This window comes from Ptychodera flava, chromosome 5 (genome assembly GCF_041260155.1).
Source record: "Ptychodera flava strain L36383 chromosome 5, AS_Pfla_20210202, whole genome shotgun sequence".
Lineage (NCBI taxonomy): Eukaryota > Metazoa > Hemichordata > Enteropneusta > Ptychoderidae > Ptychodera > Ptychodera flava.
In genome coordinates, this window is record NC_091932.1 from 26704973 (window position 1) to 26717419 (window position 12447).

Genomic DNA, 12447 nt, shown 5'->3' on the forward strand with positions numbered 1-12447 from the left:
GAATGCAAATGACCAGGCTCTTGCCCTGTATGACTTGGAAAATGAACATCAGTAATCTGAAATAAAATTATCATCATCTGCTGAGTAGAGAATCACAGCCCGCTTTGATGTTCAAGTATTGCACATATTAAAAAAATATACACACATGTCGCTCTTGTCACCATACCATAGTGAAGTTTATAGTACTTTAATTGCAAATCAAATTATGCAAAGACCCATACATGCTCCACCGCCTTAGTACTTTGATACTTTAGCCATGCAGGTAATCGAAATGCCTCAATTGTGTGTGACGTAAAAACACATCGCTGTCGGGAAGCCTTTATATTTTTTACTATACACATGGCCTAGGGACAGAATTAATTTTATTGTTAAAGGCCTGATTTTTATTTTTGAAAGAAAAGCTATTTCATGGTATCGCCTTGTCTTTCTTTAATTCAAAATCTTCATGACGTATTGTAGAATGAAAATGTATATATTTGCAGTCGATGTTACTCTAGATTATTGCTTTTTTATGGTTTTATTACGCTTTCACAAATAATCCGTTAATCATTCTCTGAACATCAGAAGTGGGATGATTTCCTATCGGAATTACATGGGATATTGTCAGAAAGATTATTGATTCATTTCTTAATCGTGCTAATTTCTTCATTCAAAATTACATTACGCTTAAGATCTCGATTCATTTCTGACGATGCCCTAACAGACTGCAATTTTTCAGGACATTGAATTGAGAAATTGCAAGGCTTGAATAGTTGTTCGTTTTTATTCTTGATGTTGTTATTGTTATTATTGTTGTTGTTATACTAAACAAGAAAAAAAGATATTGACAAGTCTTTAAGCTCCGTTTTACAGCTGTAGTAATTTAATGATGGTTACATATCTTTAATCCCACTGTTGAATGTAATGATAAAGTTATTGTAAATGATTTTACTCACTCATTATAGCTAAATACTTTAAGGACATTGAAACGTTTGGTATGAAAATTATGGACGAAAGAAATTGTAAATCATTATTCGATGGAATCTATAAAGTTTTTCAGAAAGATATTATAAGGTTAACTTGCATAAGAAATTTAAAACAGGTCCGAATTGTTACATAGATAGCGGCACTATATAATGTTTAACGTTCACATTGTACCTGAACATCACATATTGAATATCACGTTGTACCTTAAATTTAAAATATTCAGAGAAAACTAGTCCGTGTAGTCGGAAAGCACAATTGATGAACTATATTTTGAGTTGAATGTTCTCTGCCAGGGACCTTTTGCAGTGATATTGGTTTCATCTAGACACGAATATGTAAGATCTTAATAGATTTTAATCTATAAAATGTACCCGAGACAATCGTTCACACTGGGCAAACTGCTTGATATACAACAATATATACACATATACTGATTCTGAACATGTGTCAAATACGTTCAGTATACAGTACTTATGCTAATAAAATGCAAAACTACAGTGTACACTTAGTGTGCAAAGATCTGCATTAGGCCCCTACGTATACTCATGATCTGCATAGAAATACGCTACACACATCAACGTATTGGAATGTTCCATACAAAAAGATATACGCTGCATATGCAATTAGTATTCTGTTCCATATACATCAATATACGTAAATATGCTAAGCGCATATCAAGCATTTTGTCAAGTGTCACTTTTCAGGATTGTGTTTTAATTTGTCGGGGGGGGGGGACGCAAGATTCGCGCTAATAGTTGTACTTCACTTTTTTATTAATTGTTCGAATCTTGTACTTGCATGTTGTAAAAAATTTAGTGGAAAAAGTTTCGAGTTTTTATGAAATGAAATAGTGACAGACAAGATCGGGTTTCTCATTATTGCATCGTCTTGAATTTACATTCTATACAGTTTATATCACAGAATGCATCATTTTTAAAGTGGATTTCTGAGATATATTGCAATGCTTACATTTAATATTTTCTTGTTCATTGTTTATGTTTTAGTAACAAAGTCTTTATAACGTCTCATTGCTGCATTCACCGTCGCTGTTTTCCAACAAAGTTCTATATTTCTGTGTTAGGCCTAAAAAATTTTGTCGAATACCTTTTGCACATCTGAAATGTTCTTGGAAACTATGTATCTTGTTTTTATTCACGTGCGTTAGTCAATACATATGTCATTTTAAAACATTCGAAATTGCAAATTGCCGATAAAAGTACAAAAGCAGATCATGCCATCACAGCTGGACTTTTTGCACCAGAGGTTCTTCACATTGTATATTCACGGGTAATATGTACAACGCAGTCTTTTTCGTTCCTTGGTGGTGTGTTCTATTTCATTTCTACCCTTTGAGAAATTATCAATGGTACGTTCTGTTAAGTTAAACATAATTACTGAATTTGAGATATCTGACAAAAAAGAAATGTTATTACTAAAATATATTTGTAGATAATGAAGAAACATAGTTCAGACGCTTCAGTTAAATGACTGTTTGCATTCTTTAATAAGGCAAATTTCCCCCTCCCGGCCCATAATAGACGAAAGAAAAACTTTTCATGACATAATTTACGAGGTGGAGACGAATAAATTTTGGAGTGCAGTGATTGCTTAGGTCCATTATGGTGCGGGGAATTCATTTTTGCTATTGTTGCATAGGTTTGGCAATACCAGTGAAGTCATATGTGGAAAAACATCTCGGGTCACAATATTGGATAACCGGTAACATTATCAATAATATTGGGGGATGACGTTACAAACTTCACTGGTGTTGACAAAGCTATAGTATAATGTGTTACGAATGTCTGTGTTTCGGCTCATAATTAATACTTTGTACGGGTTGATTTTCGCCACACTCCCATTTAAAAACGAAAGTGAGGTCAGATTTTGAGACAAATTGGATATCTGTAGACCAAGTAACTGTTGCAGTGACGTTCAGAAATATCTTAGATTAACGCCTACCCTGTCACTCGTCTGTGTGTTTTTTTTTTCCAATTACGGGAACAATATTGCTACTTTTTGATTATTTGTGGTTTTTGTTCTTGGACACGTGTACAAAGCGTATATTTTATCCCAGAAATATGTTGAAATACGAAGTATTACTTCACAAAACCGCATTGTATATACTAATTATGTTGGTTTTGACAAATAGATATGAATTCCAGTGCAGACTTAAAAGGTTATTGTCGTCAGTAATAATATTGTTCATACACCACAAGTGCAGGCTGTGGGGGTAGGTTGAACACGAGACATATCGACATAATTTTATGAAGCTTCATTTTAATATGCGACAAAAGTAAGACAGCATACATAAAGCATTACAACAAGGGGCTTTGGAATTTTTAACGCCGATTAGGCTTAAATGCGAGTTCGACACATTTTAGATTACTGTTTTATATGTGTTTTTGTTTAAGTCAAAGTGTAGTAAATGCGTGAGTAGACATTTAAGTCAGTGGCTGCCTGCACACGTAACAATAACTTTTGAAATGATACAGAAAGTATTGAAACTATCTAGCATTTGAGCTGTACGATCAGTTTTCCCTGACGTTGTACTTTAGGGACGGACCATTCGATCTTTGGAGTAGATTGGTCAGAATACTGATGTGCAATTGAGTTCACAATCCTAATAAATATATTTTGTGAATTTTATCACCTCTACTCAGAATTTCACACCTTTTTCGGTTTAGCTTCATGTAACTATGTTATTAACAAGTCGGATATATGTATAGCTGTTAAATTTTTAGCAGCTCTTTCTCTTTAGATGTGTTTTTCCCCTTTATTTGACCTTTTTCCTTTATTTGACCGACTTTCTCCTCTTATCTAATGATCACCTCCCTATTTATGAGATTTTCCACCATTCTCTTTCAAAATCAAGAATAAAAATCGGGGGTCACCGTGCAAAATTTGTACTAGAGAGACAAATCCAAGATTTGCCGATATTTGAAATTCAATATGGCCGCCTCCCTGTGTTAACTCTATGGAGAAAGGTAAGGTTTTCGATTTTCAAAAAAATAAGCTCAGTTGATGAAAAGTTTTCTTACGCCAAGAGCTTTAAATGAAACCCACAGTGGTAGATCAGAAAAGGATTGTAGAAGTTTGACAGTCAGAAATTCTGTCCCGGGATGCATTCTATTTTGACGACTTGTGGCTTACCATGATTTACCGACTATGTTTTCCATTTAAGTAGTTTGTCTTTTTTAATCGTGTTGTTCATTGTACGCAAAACATTTGTCGAATACCCTCACAATATCCGGTATATACTCGAAGACTATACATCTCGTCCTGTGCATTTTATGTTTGTATGTCGATTCATAAACTTCTTTTTAAACATAACAATAAATAATGAATTAAAAATCTATATAGCGCCGTACACCCAAAAAGACTTCCCATAGGCGCTTTATAATACAATACAGTTTTTACATTTTGTGGTTTGCCAAACCGTAAATAAAGTTTTTACAGGTATGGTTTGCCAAACCATACATGTAAAAACTTTATTTACGTTAAGCTTTTGTGTACAAATGAGTTTTCAGTCCTTTTTAAAAACTCTCAATTGACGTGGACTATTTAAATTGCCGTGGAAGACAATTCCATAGCCTTGGTGCTATACAGCAAAATGTGCGATCTCCAAAGGTTTTAGAAGTGCATCTAGGAACGACCAAGATATATTTATTTCCAGATCGAAGATGTCGATTGGGTTGGTAGATAACAGGTTACTAATGTATGATGGAGAATTAACATAAACATTGCAATTAGCTGGTGAAAGTATGGAAGGTACCAGATTTATGTAAGCAACACCCAATAACAGCTTGGTATTTGCAGCATACTTTCTCTACATTATATATTTTACAAGGAATTTTCAATTTCTCGTGGTATTGGTAGTGTGTTTTATTTCATTTTAACCTTAAAGACCCCATCGATAACACTCTCTCTGTCTGTTACACACAAATGCAGAACTGGGTATATCTGACATTAAGTAGAAATTCAATCGATAAAAATAAGAGATTATTGTAGATTAGGCAGAAATGTAATCATTATTCAATCACTCCGGTTTAAATGACAGAGTACCCCGTATTCTTGTTTGTAATCTTTAATAGCAATATGATACGTGATACTTATCTGAACGACTCTGCTTTACTTTCTGTTTTTTCATTACTTTCTTGCCTTTTTGTACTTTTTCACCAAGGGATTCGGATTTTTGAGAAGCTGCTCTTTGTTTGCTCTGCATCGTCTCATCTCTTCCCGCTTTTTCTTCCTTACTTCTTCCATTTTTTGGGGGGTTTACCCTTCAGCAAGAGCTTCTGTTTTCTTCTCTCTTCTTTCTTTTGCTGTCTGTCTTTCAGTAGCATCAGCTGGTATTTGTTTTCATCAAGTTTCATTTTCTCCCTTTACTTTTGTATTCTCTCAGCAGATCGACTTTTCGTTATGATATTTTGTCCACTTGCTGAGGAGCTACTCTGTCTGCACCTCCATGTTACTTGTTTAACTATTTACACTTATGTGTCTGAAGAACAGAAATTTGACTGTACCTTTGTCAGCATCACCAAAATCAAAGAGGCCGTCAACACACAGTCATCCGTGATGGCAGAAGTCCTGTATTATATACTGCCACCAATTCAAAAAAACATTTTCTTTTGTTTTTGAAAGGCTTTAGCATGGTCTATGAAGTTTACTTTAGATGTCAGGTGCATTTAAATGTAAATGCAGTAAAAACAGTTTAACCACTTGTGAGGCGTAGTGTCCGTGACGTGGAGCTAGTTGCAAATGGAAAGAGGTTTAATATGAAAGTGTTACTAAGCGTGTTGCTAAGCGTTTTTCTTCTTCATAGTAACGTTCCGTTCACCCTTTCACTATTCGTTCTTTCAAAGGGGAGTTTGTATGTTGAACTAGCCTTGGCTGCTGAGAGGTAACCTGGGGATCTTGAGTGTATTGACTACACGAGACAAATTAATAAAGAAGGCAGTTCAACCAGTACTCCTTGTCTTCTAATGATCTTTATTTAAAAATACCGACGTTTCGGCAACACACAAGTTGCCTTCTTCAGGGCAAAAGCTGACAAATAAAAATGAGCACAAACAGAAGTAAAAATCGGGCGTGTAAAAAGTAAACTGAGAGTAAAAACGAAATAAAATGAGAATTACAATACTTGTGAAAACTGGAATTACAGTGAGTGAAAAAACCACAACGACAGTTGTAAGGAACGAAATTAAAAACCAGTAGTGATAAAAAACAGTGAAAAGCGCTATGACTAAAAATTAAAGATCAATAAGCCTTTTGAAACAAGAAGGGTGGTTGAAACAAAGGAACAATGGACTGAAACTGACCTGGGTGCGGAGAGTGGAACTGTACCAGCTGAAGTGGAGGGTCGGAATGAGCAAGTTCATGGTGAAGGGACTCCTAAGACGGAAAAAATAGTCTGAACTAAGGGGTCCCCTAAGTGGTTGGAAAAGGGGAAGAGTTGAAACGCGGGAAAGTAGCTTTATCCTTCTCTTTGGTTAATGCCCTTGGGTGTGAGTGTGTCAATATCTGCAATGTATTTTTGTTCACATAGTCTTCTTTTTCGGGTATTTGTGGTGTGAACTTTGTGTAAACCAGTAGCTTGGAAGTGTGATGGACTGTGGTCGAGTTGATTGAAATGTTCTGAGACTGGGGTGGGTTTACGACTGCGGATTGTGTATATGTGTTCGTATATTCGTCTTTTGAGTTCCCTTTTCGTCTCCCCAATGTATTGTTTTGAACATTTTTGGCAGGTGATAATGTAAATGAGGTTACGGGTGTTGCATGAGATTTTACCGATGATGTTGTGGGTTGTGTGTTCCCGCACTCTACGTGTTGCTTCTATGGTTGTAGTTGGACTGACTCTTTTTAGAACACTCTGCTTAATACACGAGACGTTTAGAGTTCGTTGGTACTACATAGACTTTATTTCTCTGTAGACAAGCTTGACAGTTGCCATCTCCAAAGATGCGCTTCTCCCATAGTCTAAATGTCTTGGGTCCACTGTGTTCCTCTCTCTCTATTCCAATCTTCCTTGTATTGTTTTAGAATGGGGTTTTAAACGTTATCTTTAAGGCATGGCTTTGATCATACGATAGACATGAATTAAAGATAAAATGATACATCCAATCACAAACATCAATGCAGGTCTTGATCTTAAATTGACAGGTTTCCATTAATATGCAAACGTAATTGACTGCCTTCATAGTTCTTAATATAATTCAAATATATTCTTGTTTTCATCCAGACTTCCGTAAACATCCTCGTAAAACGTAATGAGCGTTATTGTGCGTTTGTCTCACATATGGTTTTTATTGAAATCAACTTATAATTAAGATCTTCTTGTTTTAATTAACGAGTTTACTGGTGTCGATGACCGCTAGGTTCATTAACCTTTGTGTGGGATAAAATATCTCCGTAACACTCTCCGTCTTTCAAGCACTGCGTTCCGCATTGTTATTCATAAACTATTTAAATTTTTAAAGTGTAAAGAAAGCAAAAGTCGTACATTTACAATAATTTGTAAAGTCTTAAGAAACGAAAAATTACATATCAAAGGTAATTCCTTGTTTACATCGAGTTTTAAATGGCAATTTAAATAATTTGTAAAGTCTTAAGAAACGAAAAATTACATATCAAAGGTAATTCCTTGTTTACATCGAGTTTTAAATGGCATATTCATGGCCATCCTCGCGACTCTGAAGAAAACGTACACATTTGTTTCATTTCCCTTACTTTGTCATCATCACATCGTCTTCCAATTATTACAATATCATTGATTCCTTATATTTAACTTAAATATTTTCTTACAACCTTATTGCGCATATTCGTCATTATATGAGGTAGAGTGGGATAATCGCCGATTTCTCATATTAGTTTCAGAGATTGACGGCTTAAATATTCCCGTCCTTTTCACCTCGTGTGGCTCCCTTCAGGGGGCATAATAATCATAAATTCTCATTCATGCTTTTCTCTTCCTTTTTGTTGAACTTCTGAAGAAACAAAGAATAGAACAACAGCATATATTTACGCGAGCTTAGTTTTGTAACAAGAATAGGCTACTTGAATCACAGCATCGTAATATGCATTCACTTTGTGTATAGATAATGATCAAATCAGAAAGAAAATATCTCGGTATCGTTATACCGATGCTCCAATAAATGCATCGTCACAAAAACTTATATAAAATCATCTCTACGTTATGAAGTTTTCCCAAAACTTCGTACGTAAAAGTCACCTTTACTCATCGTGACTATCTAAAAATCTCGTAAAACTCTTAAATCTCTTGAAAACTCATCGTCTACATATACAAAAATAAACAAGATATTTTCATATTTTCAAGTATTGTTTACACAGGCAATTTATCAATTGCTAAGTTGCGATTCAAATCTTAGAATAATTTCACTTGTCAAGTAAATAAGTAATATCGATGGTAATGATGAAAGTGGATAACATGACACGAAGGTTAATTTCTGTTCGTAATAACATATGACACCAGTCGGCTTGTATAAAAGTGTATGTATATAATTCAACTGGTAGGATTACATCATACACACACTGGAGGCCTCATTTCATTCATACTCGGAATCAGTCACGTAAATCCATACCGTGATGAATTAAAATATGAATTTCTCCGTTGTTCTGTCAGCGATTGTCTGCTCAGTCGCTAGCTTTATGATCAAAAGCAGTCTGAAGTGAACAGTCAACTCTTTCTTGATTGGATGTAAGATTTTGCGAAATATAACCAGAAGAAAGACAATTCTTCATCGAATTCTAATTAATCCATTACAATTATCTGAATGCCTATAGTTATAGTTCTTACCTTACATGTCATAAATCTATACCATATTTCACGAAATGAAAATATTGATGTCGACATCAAAAATACCCTATCACCGTAAAATAATTAAACAAAACATTTAAACATAGTAATAAGAACCAAATTGAATGTTCATTGCTAGCAGTTCATCGAAAGTTCATTGGTAACTACATTTCGCTACATGGTGTTTAAAACTTCATTACGATACTCATGGGCCGCTCACTGAAGAGGTCGGTGATTTTCGCAGCTTGCTGAATTGTTCTTGGTTCTTCGGTGTATGTTGATCTGTTCAGTTGATGTTTCAGCAGTCGGATTCTTCATAGATATTTCGCATTGGTTCATATTACAGTCTTACACAGCCAGTCGAATTCCAAAGATCATTTCGTCATATTCAATCTTCTTGTCGTCATCGTTGTTGGTTACCAGTTCTCCGTCTTCGTGTAGTTTGCTCTGTACCCGTAGGATTCTTCCACAATGTTACTAAGCGTGTTACTAAGCGTTTTTCTTCTTCGTAGTATAGTTCCGTTCACCCTTTCACTACTCGTTCTTTCAAAGGGGGGTTTGTATGTTGAACTAGCCTTGGCTGCTGAGAGGTAACCTGGGGATCTTCAGTATATTGACTACACGAGACGTTTAGAGTTCGTTGGTACTACATAGACTTTATTTCTCTGTAGACAAGCTTGACAGTTGCCATCGCCCAAGATGCGCTTCTCCAATAGTCTAAATGTCTTGGGTCCGCTGTGTTCCTCTCTCTCTATTCCAATCTTACTTGTATTAGTTTAGAATGGGGTTTTAAACGTTATCTTTAACGTGTGGCTTTGATCATACGATAGACATGAATTAAAGATAAAATGATACATCCAATCATAAACATCAATGCAGGTCTTGATCTTAAATTGACAGGTTTCCATCAATATGCAAACGTAATTGACTACCTTCATAATTTTTAATATAATTCAAATATATTCTTGTTTTCATCCAGACTTCCGTACACATCCTCGTAAAACGTAATTAACGTTATTGTGCGTTTGTCTCACATATGGTTTTTATGGAAATCAACTTATAATTAAGATCTTCTTGTTTCGATTAACCATTTTACTGGTGTCGATGGCCGCTAGGTTCATTAACCTTTGTGTGGGATAAAATATCTCCCTAACAAAAGTAAATCAGTTTTGTAAGTGTTATACTTTAATTTTACCATAAATAACATTTCTTCTTTAATATTTAATGGGAAACAACTGACAACACTATTTCTGTTCATTTTTTTACCCATATACCGTTAGTTCATAGCACAGTTTTTAACATTACAATCTCAAAAGGTAGCATAAATATCTTTCTCAGGTTTAAGATATCTTATTTGAAAACTGAGTTACTCTGTTATAAAAATGTAACTTCAGCTGGTAAACGATAGAATTACCTGCTTGAATCGCTGTAACAAGCAGTGTCTGGATTTAGTGTCACGGACACTACAGCTGTCACGGACACCACATTTGGCCACTTTTTGATATACTAAAACAATACAAGTGGTAAATGGATTATATTTTTATAACACATAAGAAAGGCAAACAGGGCCACTTTGGCTAATGACATCAGATCTCTACTATCTGAATATGGCTGAAAGTTATGAGGGTGTCACGGACACTACAAAATTTTGGGACAAAAAATGTGGGCAACTTATATGATTTGTCATTCATAATCCATACATTGACTCAATCGACATTTAGTACCAACTAACCATAGTTGGTCTTACAATTAAATAGATGTTTTAGAAACCATTCTAGGGTAATGTTTTCCAAGTGATGATAGACAGATAAATCAATGCTGTGGTAAAAATATAAAAAGCGTAACGCCACAACAATTTCAGTTGTTATCACGCCATTTCCATTCAAATCCATGTATTAAGATGCAATAACTTGCAAAAGAAAGAAGAAATGCTATATGATCTTTAAATATTCTGAATAATCGAAAAAAATAATCTAACAGTTTCAAAAAGTGAGTTAAAAAATGTGCTTTTTCAGATGAAACAGCGTAATGCCCATTTTGACCCATTTTAGGGTACTTTTTCACTACTCAGCTCAAAATCATCAAAAAAACTCCATTTTCTCGATGGGGCCTGTTAGGTTCTACTGGTTGTTTCATATTAAGAACTATGTTTCATTAAATTTTGCTCAACATTTTTTTTATATTAGTGCGTAACATGTCGAAATCTGTCTAGAGCACCCTGTTTGTGACTGACCCGATGGCGTGAACACTGTAAACGTCGCGCCCGACCCTGGTTGCAATGCTTACGGAACCCACGGCAACGCGCCCAGCTTCGAGTTCGTTGTTTTCGCAAATTATTCGCGTAATTCATTCGGAATATACTGGCGGTACACTTATGTTTACATTGTTCGGATTATTATTGTCGTAGCCTGTCAAAATGTCGATTTCGTTACATGACTTTTGGAAGCCTGGACACCGCACTCGACCCCCTTGTTGCAGTGGAAACTGTATGTCTACCGCATGAAAGTACACAGTGCGCGAAAGTTCAGGCGTCGGCTAGGTCTATACGAATACAAACACCCATGCATATTGGCGACAAAACTAAACCACGAGGACTCAAAAATATTCCTAGTTGATGTATTTTGTCAGACACTAATAATCATGACTAATGTTTACGATATATTCACGCCAGACACATTTTGATACGTGAAATGAAAGCCAAATTGAAAAAGAAAAATGCAGCACAGACAATGCAGAAATGTCGGCTGAGAATAAAGCTCAAACAAACCAGAAATGCTGAACCCCTTTGTCAACTCATCTGTCAAATGATGAAGCAGGAAACTTCAAAGTTGCTTGAGGTCGGAGGTATTCTGCAGTCCCCGGAAGCAAAAATGAAACTGAGTTTGGGAAATACAGTCTTGACAACTATGAAAACAAAACTCGGCCAGATAAAGCCCATAGAAGGGATGAGCAAAAAAAAATTCATGCATACAAATATTTCAATATACGATGCGGCATTCCTCAGAGCAAAGTAAAGAAACCTACTGATTGTTGGACACCATTGAAGAGAAAGAAGTGATCTGAAAGGTTTGATGATGCAACATATTCTTTGGTCAGAGATTTCTTTCTCTCACCTGAAGTGTCAAGAGAGTGCCCATGTAAGAGAGATACAATAAAGAGCGGCAAAACTGTTGTCCAGAAAAATATCATGGTATAAACAATGGAGGGGTTTTTTAACAATTCAAATCCAGATATCCGAAAGAGAAGATAGGATTCACTTCATTCAAGAAGCTGAAGCCACACAAAGTACAGAAGGTATCCGAAACCAATCGAAGAACATGCTTTTGCACACCCTGTTCTAATCTTGCCCTTAAGGTTGAAAGCCTGAAGAATTTATCAATACATCAGTCACACAAAAGTCCACAGATGAAATATCACTTCTAGCAGTAATGACGAAATCCAAGCTGGTTGATGGATCTTTTTGTCTCTACACTGAATTTCCAAGTATGAAGTGCTTGAACCAAAGTTGCATGAACTGCAGTGATAACTTGGAAAATATTCTGCAGCCTCTGCAGGCATATAAGAATGAGATCATCACTTGGCGTCAGTGGAAGTACATAACAGTGACAAAAGATGGCAAGTCAAAACTGTGTATTTCATGTGTGGAAAACAATACGTCAATTGCAGAC

General features: G+C 35.5%; 1 protein-coding gene across 5 annotated transcripts in view; it reads left to right on the forward strand.

Annotated features, from left to right (window-relative positions):
- LOC139133390 (short transient receptor potential channel 4-like) overlaps positions 1–2421 on the forward strand; it is a 51944-nt gene extending 49523 nt beyond the window's left edge. For all 5 annotated transcript variants that reach the window (XM_070699953.1, XM_070699948.1, XM_070699949.1 and 2 more), the window contains one exon: positions 1–2421. In XM_070699953.1, the coding sequence (XP_070556054.1) occupies positions 1–55 (55 nt within the window). In that variant the 3' untranslated portion in view covers positions 56–2421.
- Positions 2422–12447: the final 10026 nt, after the last annotated feature.